The 21,651-nt window shown below is 37.3% G+C and overlaps 1 protein-coding gene across 1 annotated transcript in view; it reads left to right on the top strand.

Moving 5' to 3' along the window:
* The window catches only part of SV2C (synaptic vesicle glycoprotein 2C), an 83,367-nt gene that overhangs the window by 13,233 nt on the left and 48,483 nt on the right, over positions 1-21,651 (top strand). The window contains exon 2 of the mRNA XM_074166040.1: positions 7,994-8,174. Coding sequence (XP_074022141.1) covers positions 7,994-8,174 — 181 coding nt within the window. The remainder of the gene's footprint in view (positions 1-7,993; positions 8,175-21,651) is intronic.

The raw sequence follows: 21,651 nt of genomic DNA, 5'->3' as shown, positions 1-21,651 counted from the left end.
GTGCGTGTTTCAGACCCTTATTACTTTTGGTAGCCTGTTCCTGATGAAGTTAGGCCTATTTCAGTGTCTTTAGCTGAAACCAGTGGGTTTGGGTTTGGGTTTTTTTATTTTTTTATTTAGTATCATTTCTCTTCTCCCACCTTTTCACTGTTTTGAAACAAAGGGGGTTACAGCCACTGTATGGATGAAGCAAAATTTAAAAAAAGAAAGTTATTTCCTCCCATTTTCTAGGAAAGAAGTTTACGCAGTACTGGAATATAGTTACAGTAAGGAAAGTTAATGGCTGAAGAATTAATCAACTGTTAGCTTTAATATTGTACAGATACCTTCACTAGAAACATAGTTTTATTAATTAGTTCTTAGTATCACGTTCTTTAAATTGGTGAGTTGGATGCATCTGTTACTAATGTAGGTGTATGTACTTTGGGCTTTTTTTTTAATTCAGCACTAAGTAAAGTTAGTGATATTCGTGGACTTTACTCTGTTTTGAGTGAGAAGTAGGACTAGGCAAATAAGAAATTAATATTCAGGCAATAAAAAATGTAGCCAAAATGAACAGTTTTGATATGAAATGAGATGATTAATGTAGATGACTGCATGGGCATTGTAAAGCTTTAGTGAAATACATTTTTTTGCTTTGAAATTTAATTAATCCTAGCACGTTGCACAGTGCTATGCACTGTTCAATCATATGCAGCAATTATAATCATTCTGATTCTCAAGATCGCCATGGAAGTGCATTTCAAATTGCAAAGTCACAGCAATTTCTAGCATGACAGGGTCAATTCAGAGGTGGGCAAAGAGTGCACTGAATTTAGCATCTAATCCTGAGAGCAGAAAAATCCAGAGGAACCTCCACAATTGCACTGGAAGAAAACAGGAATTAGGGGTATTAGGACAGCTTAACTAGGTGTGTTTTATCTGAAGCTTGTCTGTTAGGATTTTCTCTCTGATGCCAGAGGGAACAGTTGGATCAAAGGAGAAGACAGTATGAAAATAGTACATTCAGTGATTGCTCCTAGGAAATCTGTCAACAACTTCACATCATCGCCTGGGATTACCTAAGTTTTTAATAAAGTCTGGGCTCTGTATATTGCATATTGTAAAAATATTGTTTATGTGGGAAGAAAAATACCACATATTGGCTGGTTCTTACAGCCCCATGTTGCTAAATTGAATGCTGATTATTTCTGTTGTAAATATCAATGAAGCAGTGCTTTGTTCTTTTCCTCTATAATGCATTGTTGACTTAGCTAGTCAAGCAATAGCAGTATGAAACAGCAGTGAGCTGCTCTTTGCTGCAATAATCACAACCAGTATTCAGTTTGTAAATGATTCTAGTTAAGAAAATGGAATAACTCTGATCAGTTTTTTATTCTGAGATATCTGTTGTAAAATAAATTAAAATGATGCTAGCGTCTGGTAGTAGATAGCACTTTTTTCAAAGGCTTAGTTATTGACATGATAACGTTCTTAAAGCAGAACTGATGATGACAATGTACTGTAAAGGTACCAGTTTACCATATTGTCTATTTTGCTACCTTATCAGAAAATACAGCTGTGAAGAAAATTCCCCATCCTAGCATGTAATCTATTACCTGTCACAATCTCTACAGTTACTGAGCTGCTTCTATGCACTTATTAATTTCTCTAATTTGGATCTGAGGAAAAGCAGGCACAGTTATTCCTTTTGTTAATAGAGTGTTTCAATTAAAATAATATCTGAGTACACAGGAAAGACTGTTAAGACACAGTATTATTTCATTAGTAAAAAAACAGGTATCAGCACACCTGTTTGTGTAAATTTTAGTTACAAGATGAACATCCCCAGAACTGTAAGGAGAGTTAGTAGCATACAGACTCTTAAAACAAAGAATGTTACAGTTCTCAAAATTAATAGATAATGTAAAGGTCCAGTGCTATATCACCTTGTTCTGCACTTAATACATAAATCAGAAATAGTCTCATTAGCCCAATGAGAGGAAACATGGATGCAAAATGCCCATTTTTTTCCTGTTGGAATTAAATTAAGCCGTACACCACAAACACTTAAAGTTGTATATCTCACACCTGAGATATCAGAAAAAAATCAAAAGTAGACATATTGAGCATATAAATTTAATACAATCATACCAGAGGAAACAAAAAAATTAATACCTGAATGAAATTTGTGTGAAAGATTGTTGTGGAACTTTCACATGGGTGGTATTTCTGTTACAGCACTGGAAAAGCTTGGGTCAAAACTTTCCATCTAGATATGAGTTTTCATCTCTGGAATTTTCCTCAGAGTGGACATACACTGGAGTAGATTAATGATTTAGAAATATATGCAAGTTATTTATCTGGAAAAAAACTGTAGGGTTTTTTATTTTCTATTTCATGGAGAGGACAGATATGGTCCCAGTTCTTTCCTCCCAAGAAAAAAACTTGTCTTCCTGGATCATCTTTGACCTTTGTAAGAGCACAGCTGGGTGGTGATTCTGGGGAGCCATACTCTGAGGCCATTTTCACTTCAGTCTCAATGTTAAATCAATATAAATATATTGTAAGTATTTGCTGATCTAAAATTGGTTGATGTAAAATTTTTATTGTCAATCTTTGTCTTGCATTAAGTGCTTTCTGCTTTCTGAATAAGCCATAAGTCCCATTCACCTAGTTTCAGTTGTCTTCCAACTATCTTAGAGGTCCTATAGTAGGCTTCTACGTTTAATTCCCTTTTTGAGTTCAGTTTTTTTTTTTCTAGATTTCTATTTAATATTTTGTACTTTTTCTATGCTCTTTGTTTCGTATTTGTGAGGCTTCTCTTTAGAAGTACGGTGCTTGGCTACCTCACAGCTGTTTTCCTTGGTTTAAATCAATCATCAATTTTTGCCTGTCATACTATTACAAACCTGTGTTCTTTGAGTTGCTTGTGTTGCGGATGGAGCTTTTCCCCCTATTATCTTAAAGGCTGTAAATAGGTTTCCACGTAGAACTGTTGAGTTACTTGCTCTTTCATTTTACTATCTATGCTGGTCAAGTGAGTATGATCTTGCTTTTGCTCAGCTTTGCTTTCAGTTCCATTTTCCTGACTTTCACGGTTGAGTTCCTCTATTGCAGTTCATCAGTATTGTCTGAGAACAGGATTATTTTGTCTGAGAACCAGATACAGTTCACTCAATTTCTATTTATGTTAAGTTTCTGGATTGGTATCAGATTGAATGTCATCAGATGGTTTTTAGTTATGTTTGAAAGTGGTATAAGGAAGTGCTTGTTTTCTTTTTTTCTCTTGATGGAGCAGAGGGAGTATTTATTGTATTGGTTTTATTTAATTGTTTTGAGCTATGAATTATATGCTATATATTTGTGGTATCAGAGTATTTCCCTGAGTTATTTTCCTATGTAAATACTGCAGAAACAGACTTTTAGAAATTAATAAACATTTTTTAAAATTTGTTTTGGATTGAAACAATATATTTTTGTTTTCTTTCCTTCATGAAAACATCAATATTTCCGTATTGCTCAGCAAGTTTCAGAAGAGGAGACAAGGCTGTCTGTTTTTTTCACTGATCTCACTGGAATTCACTATCTTCCTTCATCTTAATTAGTGTGAATTTGTATCTTTTCTTGGTTATTATAGAGATAAAGTTGTCTTTTTCTATGGACTGTGAAAGATATCCAAAATGTCTTGTGCACTAAGCAGCTAAAAAAACACACAAAAGCTTAGTGGCCTGTCATGTGAAGTTTTGTCACTTTGGAATTATGGCTATTAGAGAGCTAAGCATACAGGTTACTTAGTTGCAAGTCACACTCAAGAATCACTGTGGTGTGATAGACACTGAACAAACTTTTATATTGAGATTGAAGAGCTTCAGCATCATCTTAAAATAGCTTTATACTTTTCATGCATTTAAAGAGAAAAACCCTATCACCGTGATTGCTAAAAAGAATTCTAATAATGTAAGTAAACCTTCACTGTTTGTAAATATATATTAGGCGGCAAAAATATTCAAAATGAATGTGCAAATAGGCATCTGCACTAGAGAGTATCAAATTGCAGATTGAAGCCTGTCTGCAGCTGTCCTGAAAGGGAATGCAGGAGGAGTGGATTAGTCTGAATAGTAGTAATAGAAAAAGAGCCTGATATGTTATGGCATTTGGGGATTTGCATGTATTTCATATTATTAGGTAAGAGCAATCATTTAACATCTGAAGTTAAGACAGAAAATGACTGTTGTGGGAAACAGCTAGTGTTTAGATAAAGGAAATCCATGGTTTGAGAAGTCTTAAACTTGCTAAGACTCATGCACAATTTTAATTTTAGTTAATATGGTGGCTGGCTCACACATTTGTTGGAAAAGAGCCCCATCAACTTTTTCAGATGATTGAAAAATTGATGTTTTACTCCTTTAACCACTTAGATTTACACCATAAAAATTTACCATTCCATAAATATAGAGCCTGTTGCTCCACCACTTCAAGCAGTGTTTAGAGAAAAGAAGAAATAGTTGTTATGGAGGAATATGAGTTTGTGGCAGTTCTTTATGTTGGAGTGTTAGTACCTCTGAGGAGGTGAACGGCATAATATAAGAAGTGAAGAACCAATATTCTAACTACAGAGAGGGTTTTAGATATCCAAAGACAGTAGAGTTGTTCTGTCAATTCTGGAGTTATTACAGTTTTCTTATGTTTGTCATCCTAATGGAAAAATATTTGTTTTATTTGCCTCCTATTCTAAACAGTTAGTTAGGTGTTATGTTTGACTGAAGTTAGTTGCTGCAAGGGTTGTGATTATTTTCAAAGTATTTTCTGATCAAAGAAACTAGTAACATTATAATTAAGTATAGTTCTGAACCTCTGAATATGCTGTTTATCAGGGTTAAAACAAAGATAAATCTACATATTCTTACTCATTATGCTACTTACAGGCATTGGAGTTCTTCACTATAAATTGTTATATTCTAAACAATAGCCTATGGGAAGATCTCTGTACAAGTATGCAAAACACTGATTAAAGTACAGTATAATTCTTATGAAAGTTTTTCTCCTCTTGGACCTGTATTAGAACCACTTTTATAATCTCATTTTCCAAAATATAAATAATATTTAATCTTATTGTAGAGCCTTTTTAAAATGAGAGTACTTTTTCCAGTTGTATGAAATGCATCCCTCACTCAGACAAATGACCTAAACAAAACAACAGGAAAAAAACAACTTTAGGCTAGTGTTATATCTATTTCATAACAGGAGTGTTAAAGCAAAAGATGACCATCTGTGAGTCCCACAGCCTGAGTCTCTCTGTTGCAAGGAAGTCTGACTTTACTTTCATTGCTTTATTTTCTCCCAGAGAAGTGTATACTTACGGACTGATTTCTCAGAAGGGTTTGGCTGTCATTTATATACCAGGCTATGAATCGCAACAGACAGTGCAATTAATGAAGTTATGGCAGCACAAGCAGTAAAATACTGTTTAACTGAACCTCAGTGACTGATCATGCACGTAATCTTATCCCACTGCTTAAATTGCCCATAACTAGTGTTTGGATACTGAAGGAGTTCTTGGTCATCTCCTGTGAAAGATTAAGCTGTTGCTAGGAAACTGAAAGATGCTGAGTGCACATGCATTTAAAAAATATCTAGCAACCTGGTAGCCAAAGTGTGTACATGGTGTAAACAAATTCCAGACTCGGGTCCCCCCCATTTCAACAGGATGCAAGTGTTTATTTTGCACATTTGTACAACAGGAAAAATAACTGAAGTTTGTAGAATTTCTGCTGTGGAAAGAAAATACAGGTTGTTAAAACTTGGTAAAAGAGCAATAGAGGACAATATTAATTTTAGCATGGAGTGAGTTTCTTTTCAGCTGCCACTTGCCTTTTCTCAGTGCCTTTTACCAGAGTTTGAGATTACACATTCCTTTGTGGGGAAAATAAAAGACTTGTGTTACGGGTATCATTAGTAGTCTTTGTATTTCAAAAAACTTCAGTTTTTTAAAATATGTTTCTAGAATCATGCTGGATGTCGAATCAGTGTGTGTCTTGTGCTCAATAAGCTAACTTCTCTAGAGGCACAAGTGTGTTGTACCAAAAATAAAAAGGAAACTGTTGCTAAACACCTCTAAACCAAAAAGAACATTGTAGTGTCTGTGTCCTTTCCGGGTTAAGAGGAAAGAGTAATTTTGAAAATTCTACATTCTCATCAATATCCTTTGATGAAAGACTAATATCCCAGTAATAACTTAAAAATGTCCATTGACAAAAATTGTTTTGAAAAGAAATTTAACTGTTGCTCTTAAGGAGCCTGTTAGTCTTGCTTATGTAAAGAGATAGTTAATGCTGCTATGATGAACTGCAATGGATCGATTATCCTGTCCTGAGGGACTCATGGAGAAGACAGTCAGTCTAGAAATATTCTGTTACTATTTTGTGTTACCTAAAAGGGCAGCTGCAGAAAAGACTGATTTGTTGATATTGGTCACAATCAATGGCAAAGGGCATGGAAAAAACCAGCATACTCACCTAATGAAGGAAAATATAACTATCTTGCTAATACACATTTAAGACAACATGTGTTCTATTAAATGTTTTAAAACAATGTCTCATAAGAAAGCAGCAGTGAAAACTACTTGTACAAAACATGAGGGTAAACAGGGGCGGGTGCATAAGACCCTGTAGATGTCAGTACCGATGTTAACATCTGGAATTCAAAGCATGGCAATACTGATGATTGACCTACTAAGTTAACTAAGTTAACTTGTAACTAACTAAGTTAATATGCAGTTAACTGAGCCTAGGCATTTAAGTGGTTTTTGCATCTTGCTTTCCCTTCCAACTGCCTTCCGCAGGGCAGAGGTAATTCTTTTGGAGGAAAGAATTTTACACGACATGAATAGTCCAGCATGTCCATTCTTGGGGCTGATCAAAAAGAGCCACAGAGCAAGGACTGCTAGTTGTTTTAGCTGCTTCCAGCTACTTTATGTATAATTGCTGCTCCTATAGTAGACTTATTAGATGGTAGCAACTGCTAGGTAGATAAAACCCTATTTGGGAAGTTCAATAAGAAAGTAGGTGGAGAAAGAATTACAACTATCAAATAAAATACAAGTCTGGTTGGTTCTGTCCAAAGCTTGGGAACTACTTTTTCTTCTGACTGTCTGCTCAATGTGTTGTACATATCTGCCAAATTTCACAGAAGGTTTGTCCCTGGAAAGGAAATAGCGTACAATATGCTAAGATGTAAATGGTGAAAGTGCTAAATATTTAAATTTATCTTGCTGTGGGAAAGTACTTCACATTGAAAACATCATTAACATTTTAAAAAATCACCCCAAAATAATTTTTCCCTGTCTCATTTAATGTATGTAGTTAAACTGCAATATATCTTTTAAAATTCCTTGGGAAAAAAAACCAAACCCCAAACCCTAAAACTTTCCTGTGGTTTTCTGAGGCAGTGCCTTTTTAAATAAAGTAGTACACTGAAGTAGGAGGGAGAAAAAAAACCCAACAGTCAAGCTGGACATCTTTAATTCTATGGAGTGTCTGTTCCATAATCTTCTTCCTTTAGACTTAGCACATCTTACTCCCACTGATTAATACCCTACGGGACTGCTTATATTCTAGAAATGTTCAGACCATTTTTTTTTCTGTAGGGGAAGTTACAATTTTTGCAGTATTTAACATGAATGCGGTTTATTGCAAAGGAAATAGTGGCATTCTTTCTCCCATTCAGTCTTATTTGCCTGTATTCTAATTGTTTTAGCTAGAGGCACCTTTTTTAATATTTATATTAAACTTCAGTGTGTCTGGTAACAGATGACAAAGACACGGTAGGAAATCTGTTCTCCCCAGATATGTTTGCAAAGCTATGCATATGATTTCTGTTCACTGAGAAAGCAGAAATTAATCTGTATACTGTTTGGTTTACAAATATAGAAAATCAACTAGTTTTGGTGTGGTCAATTGTTGTCAGTTATGTAGCTCACAAAACAACGTCTCTTTTTTTTTGTGTATTGCAGGTAGCATAGTGTACCTTGGGATGATGGTGGGGGCATTCTTCTGGGGAGGCTTGGCAGACAAGGTGGGAAGGAGACAGTCACTCCTGATATGCATGTCTGTCAATGGATTCTTTGCCTTCCTTTCATCATTTGTCCAGGGCTATGGCTTCTTCCTCTTCTGTCGCTTGTTTTCTGGATTTGGGTAAGCTCCTCTGGTTTTGTTAATTTCCACAATTCTATGTGTTAATAAAACATTCCTGTTTGAAAAAGCACATTATTTAATGTAGAAATATAGTCTGTGTCGGGAGGAGACTTAACAAGATAGCTACTACACTCCTAAATAACAAGCTGAAGGAGAAGAACAATGATTTTAGGGAAAAGACACAGAATGCAAATTGTGAGATTGAGTTCTGTTCTTATTTTGCAACAGACTTGCTTTGTGGATTTGATCAACTTGCTTCATTTTGTTATGCCTCAGCTTCTCTATGTATTGCTTGTTCGGTCAGCAAAACAATACACTCCTCACAGGTGTACTGTAAGATTTCAGTAATATTTGTAGAGTTTCTAATGTCCTTGTGTGCATAATATTGTTTATAATACCGCTGCAGTCAAGACTCAAATTTAAAACGAGGCCCTATAGTGTGCCAAATGTTATTATTCTCCAGAAGAATGGTGTTTGTGGCTCTGTGTTTGTTTTGCTTTTCATTTAAATAACTTCTCAGTTGTTGGAAAAGTTTAAGATATTGGTAATGGTTGATACAGTTATAATTTTAAACTTACATGAGCAGAGATTGAGATACGTAAGTAAATTTCTATGACAAAGCCTCTGCTTTTATTGCACCCTTGGATAATCAAGAGCTCTGTTCCACAGAGTGGTTAGCTTCGCGCTTGTGGTAATTGCTTGATTCAGATCAAAACTCTGAATTACAATTCCATTTCTGGCCACTATCAATCTTTAGGATGCTGAGCAGACAAGAGCTGGTGAGAGCACAGGATGCTGTGCCATGCACATGAAGTCCACTGCTTGTATTGTTTGTTGGCGGTAGTTAATGTAGCCGTAATGCACTAACACTGTTTTGTGTTGTTTGGGGCTTTAGAAACCCCTTGAACTGGTCTAAGTAGGGTAAGGTTGGTCACCCATACCAAAGAGAAATTACCATATCACCAAGAACTATTAAACTGATTTAGGAAGGGGGATGGAAGGGCAAGGAGAGAGAGGAAGGAGATGTGAGGAGTCCTCTTGCTAGAAGAATCTCCTTAGTCTGTCACCAAATTGTCAGATATGACTTTAAAAGAGATCAAGAGGAAATGGCAACTGTTCTAGTTCTTAAAAAAGCTTACAAAAATTTTTTTTTGTTTTAAAAAGTCCCATCCAGCTTCTTTATATGTTTTTCATATCATAGGTCACTAGCAGTTCCAGGTGTTGTGTTTTGTCTCTCCATAGAGAAACATTGATCATGTTGCATGACACTTTCTCTCTTCCATGATCCTGTCAAAGTCCAGAAGCTTGTTGTATTCCTGCTTAGCATACCCAATTCATGAGTACTGGACCTTTGTACCACACAGGTTTGTCTTTTGGCAGACAAGATTTGTGACACTGTTGGCATTCACCCAGATTGTCCCTCTTGGGGCATATGGCAAAATATGTATTTGTCATGGCTCATGCCAAATTTGCCTGCAGGGTCTCCTCCTCAACTGTAGCAGTAGATTTTCCAGTAACGTACAGTGCCTGTAACTTTACTTGTGATAGATATATGTCCTGGATCGGAAAACATGTTTTATTTTGTATCCAGCTTATGATTAATGATCTTTGAAGGAGTAGGCCCTTCATATCTGTATCTAATACGTCTGCGTGGGTCACCACTGTGTCCCAAGACTTCCTACCTCATCTTTGAGAGCTGCGAGAATAGATCATAGATAATTTGCCACCATGTTCTACATTTTAAACACCATACACATGCAAAAAACCCCTAAGCAAACAACAACAACAACAACAAAAACCCAAGACAGCATGAGCTGCATAGTCATTCCTCATAGCAATTACTGCAGAGAAAGATTAATGGCTGGCTCACACTGGCTGTTTTCTTCAAAGACTAGATTTCTCCCCAGAATAACCTTCAGCTGGTATCAGAGTTGCATCATAAAAGCCACAGGCTTCTAGAACTGAATCTGTGCTTCATACGCTCAAGATGAGGGAAAGCTTCTCCTTTTTCTGTTCTTACTCTTTGCCTGTGATGATGCAGTTTTTTCCACCAGATTTTGCATGTTTGGAGCCCTTCTTTTTCATCTGCTCACTTATTCTCAGAGAAGGCTTACTTTTCACTTAAAAGCCATATTCAGGATGGTATTCGTGTCACATCTGCCTTTCCTCTGTTTTTTGATCCTGTTTTGGATATGATCTTATGTTGAGAGGAGCTGTAATAGCAACAGACACATCATATGCCAAACACCAAGAAAGAAGGGAGAGGCTAGAACGTTCCAGGTTTAGAGGAAGCAAAGTAAAATCTTTTCACTTTTAAACAGCAAGGCACAAATATACTTACTGTTAGAGCATGAATCTTACAGGTCTCTGTTTCCAGATACTTTACATCAGTTGCTGTGCAAGAAAGAAAACTCTTTTTGGTATCACTCACTAAAGAACTCCCAGATGTTTTTGCCAGCTTTGAAGCCATATCTTCTTGCAGTATGACAGGAAATTTGCTTAGAGGGTTTGAGTTAGATCGTGAACACTTATTGCATTCTTTACAACATCCCACATCTTGCTTGAATGAAAGAGAGGTTGTGTGAGTTGAATGGGAAGAGAAAATCAACTTAATTGCTCTTCATAACCTCTCCTCATTTTAGAAGTCCTGTCTTTGGACAGTAGATGTCAGTACCCCTTTCTTAGTGAAAAACACTGAATATGTATCTGTGTTACCAAGGGAGCAGGCTTTGTTGCAGTAATTTTGTGTAAATCAAAGAGCCCAAATATGAAATAGAAATAATTTTAAACAAAGAACTGAATTATGTGTTTTTAAAGACAAAATAACATTGTTACTTGCATTGCAGAAGAGCTTTTTGAAGGCAGAATTTTCCAGATTTCATATATTTTAAAAAATGGAAATTTCATATAATTAAAATTCAATACAATTTTAAGAATTAATAAAAGGATATTTTATATCTTTTAATGTGTATAGATATATATGACATATATAGACATATATGTCATTTATGTGTATAGAGATTAAACTGATCTGTTATCTTCTACATAAAATAAAAATAGATTAAGAAGCATGAAAAATAAAACCAGTATCTGATAGAAGATTTCATTTATAGAAATTGCTATAAAATAGATTCTTCTCCAATTCTCTTGCAGTCAAAATGTGTTTATAGAAGTAAATCACTTGGGAAAAAACCCCTTTAAATATTTTTTCTTACCCAAAGCTACTAAAAATTTTGCATGCAAAAAGTTATTGGAATACAAAACAGTATATATAATATTAAGATATTGCTGAGTAAAGGGCATTGAGGGATATGAAAGTCTGAAAGGTGAACTTAAGCTAGTGAAAAGAATAAAGAAATGTTGGACAGTCTGCAAAATTATTTCCTTTTATGGAAAATAATATCATAACTGTGATTCTTCCATTGATTAATTCAAAATCAAAACTAAAAAGGAAATTGAATCCAAAAGCCTGATAAAGGCATAGAAGGGCTTTAGACATGGTTTCGCACAAAGTAGAAAGACCTAGACAAATAACTGTGAGCTGTATTCATTTTTAGCCATTGGGGGAATGTGAAAAGATTTATCATCAAAAAGTACCTTGTTAGATCTGTCTTTGAAATTGTCAAAGGAAGGTTTCTCTAATACCAGAATATGACTCATAACATCGCTGCTAACTTGAATGGAACTGGAGCTGTTGCCTATTCAACACTATCACTGTGAAGTATTATTCTCAGCTAGAGAATTTTATCTAACCTCTGTTACAAAAAATAAATAAATAAATTAATCTAATTATTAGTTTACTATTTTTCATACTTTTAGATAATTTTAGATGCAGTTTTTCTAAGTGCAACAATTCAATTCAGAATAAGGTGCTTAAAAGTGCACTATATACTTGTATTTTCCCAGCAAATTTCATTTTGGTTGCTTTGAAATAACCAAAGATGATATAATTTGGGAAATTGTATTGTGCTTATCCAGACCAAATGTTCTTTCTAAAAGTAATGAAAGTTTTCAGGCAGTAAAAAGCTAGCTGAAAAATATTCTGAGGTGAACTACAGTTTAGAAATTCTTCAACCAACCTCATATGTTTGCTCCCAGATGAAACTGACTCTTTTTCATGAGCAAAGTAAAAATAGCTAAATAATTTTACAAACTTGGAATCATGTCCAGACTACAGAGATTTCTTTTAATTTGGCAAATTTGCCAGTTTGGCCCAATTTCTCCTCCAAACTCACAGAAATATTAGGAAATACAGCTTAGATGTGGTTACCTTATGTAACTAAAAGCTATTAAAGAAGCATTTTCTCTGCCCATTGCTCCTTGTGGATAAAAGTCTCTCACAAGATGTACTATCATGTAGTGTTTGTTTTCCAGAAGACTTTAGACTATATTTCATCAAATCTGAGACTCACTTTCAGACAGATTTCTTAACCCTTCCTCAGAAAATATCTCTAAAGCTACCTGCAGTACTCCTTCCACATTACTGGGGTCTATGATAGAGTGCTGGTGTCACTAAACTCATCCTTTAGATCTTTTCTCAAACGCTTCATGCTCTCGTAAGGAATCAAAAGTTAGCAAAACCCCAAAACTGTGGATTAAGTTTTTTGTAACTACCAGTTTTGAGGTGATTGCCTGTGCAAATTACACACACTTTTACCATCACTATTGTAGATTGTGTGTAGTGGCAAGAAGCTCCATCCCCCTTCTCTTAACAGCCAAGACAGGAAGGACATGCAAGCAGTCCATATGCATAACAACTGTAAAAATGTTCCAGCAGAGATATGGACCATGTGGACACAGCACAGGATGATTTACCCACACAGGCAGTTGCCTTCAGAAACTTCAAACCTAGACCAAGAGGTTGCTTTTATAATTATGTGTCATCAGTATTTAGTATCATGTTGTATTTATCTTTTACCTCTTTATACCCACTTGCTCCACTTCCTTCTCATGAAAAACCTTGTGTCCTCTCACCCTCAAAAGGTTGTAATCCTGCTGCCTGTAATTCCTTTCCAGCTCCCAGCTGTCTCCTGTCCATAGCTATGCATGTTTTTACACTGTGAGCTAATGAATGGCTCTGCAGGTAACTGGCTGCAAAGCTCAGAGCATAAGCCAAAAGTGTAGATATGCTTCCTAGTCAAGCCAAGGAAGCAGTTGGCAAGGTCTGAGCTTTCCAAATAGCTTTAATCCAGCCCTTGCAGTTTCAATTGTGGGTACAGGTTGACTAACATAAGCATGGGAGAGCTGGGAAAGAAGTGGTCTTTCCTAGGACTGTTAGGAGAAGAGGACAGTATTCCTGCAAAGAAAGGAAGACTATACAAAAGGAAGAGAAAGACTAGACAAGGGAAATACGTAAAGAAGGTAGACAGCCTATATGATAGAAAACAGTCAAAAGTCCTTCTTGGCTACCTGGGCACACTGCTGCCCTTCATAAACACGTGCTGACTGGGCCCAATCACCTGGTTGTCCTGTATGTGCCACGTGATGGCACTTGGGATGACCTGCTCGGTAACCTTCCCTGGCATTGAGGTCAGACTGGCAGGCCTGTAAAACCCCAGATCCTCCTTCCGGCCCTTATTGTAGATATGTGTCACATTTGCTAACCTCCAGTCAACTGGGGCCTTTCTGGTCAGCCAGGACTGCTGATAAATGATGGAAAGTGGCTTGGTGAGTGCTTCCACCAGCTCCCTCAGTACCGTTGGGTGGATCCCATCCAGTCCCACAGACTTGTGTATGTCTAAGTTGTGTAGCAAGTCACTAACCGTTTTCCCTTGGGTTATGGGGGGCTTTGTTCTTCTCCCCATCCCTGTCTTCCAGCTCAGGCAGCAGGGCACTCAGAGATCTTACTGATCTTACTCTCTAACTGATCTTACTATTAAAGGCAGAGGCAAAGAAGGCATTAACTACCTCAGCCTTTTCTTCAGTCTTTTGTCTCTATGTTTTGCCTGCATGCGATAAAGAATGGAGACTCTCCTTAGCCCTCCTTTTGTTGCTAAAGTATTTATAGAAACATTTTTGTTGTCTTTTAAGGCAGTAGCCAGATTAAGTTCTAGTTGGGCTTTGGCCCTTCTAATTTTCTCCCTGCATAACTTTACGACATCCTTGTAGATCTCCTGAGTTGCCTGCCCCTTCTTCCAAAGGTCATAAACTCTTCTTTTTTTCCCGAGTTTAGCGCTCTGTTCAGCCAGGCTGATCTTCTTCCCCAGTGGCTTGTCTTTCAGTACATGGGGACGGGCTGCTTCTGTGCCTTCAAGGTTTCCTTCTTGAAAAATGTATGGCAAGCCTGGACTCCTTTGTCCTTCAGGACTGTGTCCCAAGGGACTCTGTCAACCAGGCTCCTAAACAGGCCAAAGTCTGCCCTCTGGAATTCCAAGGCATCAGTTCTGCTGACACCCCTCCTTACTTCTCTGAGAATCAAAAATTCTATCGTTTTGTGATCGCTATGCCCAAGATGGTCTCCAACGATTACATCACCCACAAGTCCTTCTCTATTCACAAACAACAGGTCCAGTGGGGTAGCTTCCCTAGTTGGCTCCCTCACCAGTTGTGTCAGGATGTTATCTTCCATACAGTCCAGGAGCCTCCTAGACTGTTTCCTCTCTGCTGTATTGTATTTCCAGCAGATATTGGGTAAATTGAAGTCCCCCAGGGGCACAAGGGCTAGTTCCCCTAGTGAGTGTCTAGTTATCCCCAAATAAGACTTCTCACAGCTGGTTATAGGATATATATATAGAATATTTTGCCTGTCTGTTCATCTTGGTTGGATGGTCTATAGCAGACTTCCATCTGCCTTTCCAGTGAAAACTTGAAAAGAGCAATGAAAGGGAAGAAGAAGAAGAAGAAGAATCACAGAATCATAGAATTGTCTAGGTTGGAAGGGACCTTTAAGATCATCTAGTCCAACCATCAACCTAACTCTGATTAAAAAAAAACAAACAAACAAAAAACAAACAAAAAAGAACCCAACCAAACACCCAAAACAAAAACAACAAACCATCACTAAAAACAACAAACCATCACTAAATCATGTCACTTAGCACTACGTCAACCAGTCTTGTGAATACCTCCAGGGATGGTGCCTCAACCACTTCCCTGGGCACCCCATTTCAATGCTTAATAACCCTTTCAGTGTAAAAATTCTTCCTGATATCCAATTTGGACCTCCCCTGGAAAGAAGAAGAAGAAGAAGAAGAAGAAGAAGAAGAAGAAGAAGAAGAAGAAGAAGAAGAAGAGGAGGAAGAAGAGGAAGAAAAACTGCAAAAAGAAAGTGTTCATAAACAATGACTTTGTGATTATCGATACTGGCAGATCTGAAAAAAATTTATCTGACATCTAGCTGAGTAGTGCAAGCAAATTCATTGTGCTTGAATTTGACATCAAATTTGACTTGATCTTTTAAAACAGTGTTGGGTAAATTTGGGGAATGAATTATTTACTCATCAGTTCATCAGTTCAGCTTCTACCAGAATTGACAGTACTGTAGAATTCAGTAAATAACCACGTGAACCTTTATCAGAGACTCTCTTGTTATTAATAGCATACAGGCCACGTGTTTACCTGAAAGACAACTTCTCTAGTATACATAGTCTGAAGAGGCATTTGTATTTAAACATGGGTCAGTTGGTCAGTAAAGCTTAGTGTATACGATGCTGCAATTTTGTAGGGCTTTATCCAGCAGTTCGTAAGAACTAGTCAATCTGGCTGCTCACTTTTAGATACTTTGCCTATCCAATGGCAGTTCTGAAAGGAAAACAGGTGGGTTTTAGTGAGATTTGTGGTAGTGGGGGTAGAGAAGTGTAAAAGAAGAGGGAAGGTGCAGTTGGACAAAAAGACGAAGGATGGTGGGTTGTTTCCTAATCTCAGGAGTGTAAACGTTGAATCTGTGTTTTGGGCTCTACTGCTTTTTAACATATTGCAAATAACAACGTTACAGCTTGCAAGTGCCATCTCACACAGACACTTTCTTTTTAGTCTGGATGTTGTCCAAGTCTGAAAGAGAAGAAGACAAGGTATTTCAAAAGAACACCATCCTGCCTTGTGCATTTAGTATTCTGTAACACTATTTTTTCCTAATTATGTCTATTCCTTGTATGCTTTTGCATTTCAAGCCCCTTTGGCTAGTGAATGTGCAAATAAAATAATGCTTCTCTCTGAAGCCAGAAGTTCCTAAATGCCTGGCGGAAGTGTTTTCATCCCAGCTGTCACACTGTGCGGTTGCCAAAATCTGTTGTGACAAATCACAGCTCTGAAGGTAGATTAGCAGACATTTATCATCTTTGTTTGTTGACCAAGAAAACACCAATGTACCTTAACTTATTGTTTGTTTCACTGAATCCTACTCTCCTAGGGTGCTAAGATCACTTAAATCTTTCAGCTTCCCCTTCCCAATAATTTCACAGAACAAACATAAACAGAGAATGTAGAGAAATAACGTTATAAAAGCATAGCTTTCAGCTTGGATGATTTTCTGGGGTCAGAAATTGAACCTGAAAAGTTTCCTTTATTTTCAGTCCCCTTGAATAACTGTTGTTATTTTCAAATCTATAACAAATTTTGGAAAAAAAAAAAAAAGCATCAAAATATTGGATAAGGAGACACCTTACTTTGTGAATAAATAGAAGAAACAGTACAAGGTGGGTTTTTTTAAGTAACAGAACTGAACAAATATGACCTACCACCCAAATCACATGTCATACGCATGCTGCATGAAAGCTGAACAATGTAGGAGGTGGCTTTTACTAGAGACTAAATGCAGCTGCAGGACATAGGTACTAGACAGCGGAGGGCTCTGTGTGTATGAGTCTGTATATGAGCAAAAGCAGACAGAAAGAAGCAGCCAAAACCTAAAAATGAAAACATATAAAGATATTAAGAACATAATTGTGTGAGCCGATGCAGGCAGGACGCAGGAACAACCACAAAACGCTGGATTAAGGGCAAAGAACAAATTTAATCTCGGTACCTCATGGGTCAGGAAACCTCTGAAGCAGCACCCGGGCAGAGGCAGGCAAGCAGGGGATGCAGGCACCGTGGAGCGAGAGTCCTTATTAGCAAGAGAGTCCTTGTTAGCAAGGGAGTGAGAGAGCGAGAGAGCTCACACGTGCTGTCTGGGCTGTATTTCAAGGATTCCGGCAGGCAGAGTTTTCCGCTGTGCTTTGATCTGTTCAACAGCAGGGCAGGAATCTCAGGCGTGTTCGATAAGGTGCCCCTGAGTCCATCCCAGGCCTGTGTTATCTAAGTGCAGATGTTCTACTTGTTGAGCACACAAAACTAAGCAACAATTAGTGTGATGTATGTGTTTTCCAGCACCCCCACATGCGAGTCACTTGAGTGTATTTACAGTCCTCCTCGCCAATCTGCCGTTACTTTCCCACAATAATCCTGAAAAAAAAAACAGGGCAAGAATTAAGAGTAAAATTAGTGGTTTTGGGCAGAATGTGTACATTCTCTATAATCAGGATGTCATGAAATACCGTGTTCAGTCATTAATTTTTTCTCCAAACAGAATTAACCCATAAGGCTCCAAAACTGGCTCATCAAAAAGGGTAAGAATATACTGATTAGTTGGTATTTCCTTCCAATTGAATTACTTGTTTCTGAGGAAATAACAAATCTGCATTCTGCTCTTGCTCTGCCTGCTTCTCATGGGATTTATTACAGAAGACAAAAAATAACCGAAAAAGATGATGAGTGTCATTTGCCATTTTTTTGACTGACATTTATGCCATTCTCTCCACATATGGAGCAATAAGTGCAGTAGAAAAAGGCTCCTGCTGTTTATTAAATGGTGTTCTCACATATATTCCTACATAGTTATTAAAAAAAAAACAATAACAAGACTGAAGGAATGCATCCTGGTTTAGGTGCAGAGGCTGATTCTTATAGAATGAGAGAGTTTATTTTATGGTCTTGAGCCAAGCTCAACAAAGTTTTATCTCCTGCTGGTATTCGACTAAGCCTCATCACAGAATCTGTTATTCTGGAGGCCGTTATCACTCATGATCATCAACCCAGAGGTTTAGCCCACTGTTTGTTTAATCTTTTTAAAAAGTGTTCAGACTCTACGCAGTCTTCCAGCAGAGGCATAAAAACCCCGTATAGTTAATTTGTACATGCTCATGATATATTTACACCTCATAGATACTTTTTGTGACCCTTTAGGAAGTAATGCATGGACTCCTTTCTGTGATCTGTGGATAACAAGTTTATGTCCACTGGTTTGGCTATGATGACTGGAGAAATAATGTACGTGAATAACAGATAAGACGTGGAATCTTCAGTTTGCTTGAATCATTTGTACTTAAGAAAGTTGAAATCCTTCCCATCTTTTAGAATAAACATTCTTCTCAAGTCAGTACAGTTTTCACAGGCTTTTCATCTGCACGGGCAGATGTGTGAAGAAAAGAATGTAGTTTCATGTATCAAATTCTTTTCTATAAATGAGGATGAGCCTTATAATTTATAAACACAATAAGAGAAAACAGCCCACTGTATCAAAACAATTAATTGCCAGAAACAGACTTAATACTGTATCCTGTGGGAAAATAGTGTCTGCATTTCCCATAAAACAAAAGATGAAGTCTTCCTACTTTTAAATCAGTGGCAACTCTGTCTTTGATTTTATTTGGAATTCCCTCCTGTGTATTCCACAGTTCATTTCACAAAATGTTGGTGGGATACCAAAGAGGCAGTCCAGTCTGCTTTCAAACTTGTAATACAAAAATATTGAGGATCAAACTCTGTTCCTTCCATGCAAATATAGAAGGGCCCAACTGGAGCCACTGAACTATTAAGGGCTCATATGAGTGTAAGTCAAGGTGGAATTTTTTTGAGTATAGAAAGTGCATTATTCCTTGCAGCTGTTGGGTGATATGGTGGTGGTTTTTTTCATATGAACATTTGATGAATTAATTCATAAAGTGCAATAGCTGCTGAAGTATGTGAAAGAACCTTACAAGAGAGCGATGGAAGAAGGCAGAGTTGCTCTGATCTTCTCTTGCTCAAGTTCATGCTTCTGCTAGCAGTGTTCAGTATACCAGATACCACAGTAGATCTACTGTGGTACCAAGCTGTGATACCAAGCTCACATTAAAACTTCACCAAGAGTCAGACAGAAATGTCTTTGCTCCTTGAAAACATTCTCAAGGTCCACACAGTTTCCAATGAGTTTTCTTGTTGTCGTTTGGTGTGATAACAGCTATAGTGCTTCCTGCTCTGCCTTTCTGCTGTCCCTTGCTTTGTATTTGGGAGCAAATTTTAGGGAGTGGAGGCATGGCTACTCCCACCCTGAGGTTGTCCAGCATAAAAATACAGTCTTCTACAGCAGGATGCTTCCTCTCCATCTCCCTCCTCTTCTCCAATTCAGCTGTTAATTAACCTCTATAAGATTTTCATAGACCTCTTTAGTCATAACTTTGTGACATAGGAAGAGCTTTTTAGGTACTGGTATCTGAAAAGCCTCTAGTAGTATCAGTTTGCACTTACATGAGGCCAGAAGGAAGAATTTAACCAGCTGAGAAGTAAGTTTTCCATTCACACATTTAAGGTGTGAAGAAGTGCACCACGCATTTTACTACACAGTTGCTGTGAAACAGAGACCTACAACTCTAAATATCAGCTGTTGTCTGTATGATGAAAATACATCCTTTATTTCTCCTTTAGACAATAGACAAGTTATTTCACCGTTTAATCAATATGAACGTAGCACCTGGACTTTTAAGCTTTTCTTAGCCTGTTGGTGTACTCACTGGAAATGTCAACTTAATCACATCAGCTAAAACAGAAAAACTGGGTTTTCTTCAAAGCCGATTAATTTCTTTCTGTTTATTTGCATACCCTACAAAACCATTTTGTTTTGCTGGCTATAAAATTCCTCTTACATGTCTAAAATGTCTATTTGTTAGAAAACTTGCCCTATTAAATTGGCCAGTACAGACAATGCTGTTTCTGTACCCTTGGAGGACCTTTAGGACATAGCTTATGAGTCAACCCACCTGGATGTATTTTAAACACTAAAGCAGCATCAACCTCCCATCCCTCATGGTACAGTTGGTTCATGCTGACAGGTAGGAGATGCCTTTTTTCTACCTTTGGTCAGGATCTCTGTACATTTTATGACATTAAGTTATGGTATATTCTTTCCACTTGAAGCATCCACCCATTTCCTAAACCATCATCCCACAAACATTGTATGACCTACTGATTCATGACTTAGTCCACCTGTTGGAAACCCTCCACAACCCCCACTTCATTAGAAATTTCGCCTTGGAGATTTAAGGGGGATTTCAAGAAGATTTTATGTTAAGTTTTTAATTTCATAAGCATAAGAATAGTATTTTCCTGAAATGAACCCTTTATAGAGAAACTTTTCAAGCACTTGGCAATAGAAAAACTATTGAAGTGTTAAAAGTTATTTATTATTAATTGTGCTATATAGCACAGATGGTTTCAGGCTATATTTGCTACTACCATAGTAACTGCATTATAAAATAAAGAGAAGATCCTATACTTCTATATGAAATGAAGGAAACAGTAAATTTAGAAGAACAGATTGAATAATAGAACAGGAAAATTACCAAATATATATTTATTTACCACTCTCTATGCTTTTCTTAGTGAGCAGAAGCAACCAGAGAAAAAAGGACTGACTTACCAAAATTATTCTCTTTACGCAGGGTGTTATTGCATGAGATGTCCTACGTGCCATGAACAATCTATTAATTTAGATCTTCTCGACTGTGGGCACCTATAATTCCTCATCAGCACTTTCAAGCTTAGGCAGGAAGAAGAGGACCTTGTTCCTGGTTTTGCTAGTGAATTTCCAACATTAGAAAAAGAACTCCAATTAGACCCATGAGTACTGTATTTGGGCAATATTGTGGGAGTGCGATTCAAAGCTATGCCTGAAAAATCATAGCTGTAATCTGCTTAAACTCTGGGAACTGGCAAACCCTGAGTCCATAGCACCATTGCATCAGCAGGGCTTCTCCATCACACCAAAATGAGCTGTGATTGCACAGCTCCTTGGCCATGCCTGTTCCACTGTTCCTCACCCCAGGCTTTCAGGAGAAGCTTCAAGGACAATGTCCTCTGTTGCCTGTGACAGGGCTGTTTGCTAGTGAAGGCTTTTAGTTTTTCACCTATGAGAAGAAATGAGATACTGCCCTTGTTAGCTGTATATCTAACAAGAATTCATGGAGGTATAAATCTTTGCAGAACTGGCAGAGAGTAAAAAAGCTAGCAGGCTCAACTATGGGAAACATTAATTGTAAAGTTAGGAGTTGATCAGCGGTACTTCATGAAGAGCTGTCCAGAAGCAAGTGACAAAACAGCAGACCCCTAAACAAGTGTAACAGCTCAATCGAGTATTTCATCGCTATACTTGAAGACATCTAAAAACAATCTGTATTGCTATGGCACTGAATTATCTTAGAAGTGAAATACCATTTCTGTGTTCATGTTTTCCTTTTTGATATTT

Source organism: Numenius arquata, chromosome Z (assembly GCF_964106895.1).
Source record: "Numenius arquata chromosome Z, bNumArq3.hap1.1, whole genome shotgun sequence".
Classification (NCBI taxonomy): domain Eukaryota; kingdom Metazoa; phylum Chordata; class Aves; order Charadriiformes; family Scolopacidae; genus Numenius; species Numenius arquata.
Note: the sequence above shows the minus strand (reverse complement) of the source record. Positions and strands in the feature narration are given on the sequence as shown.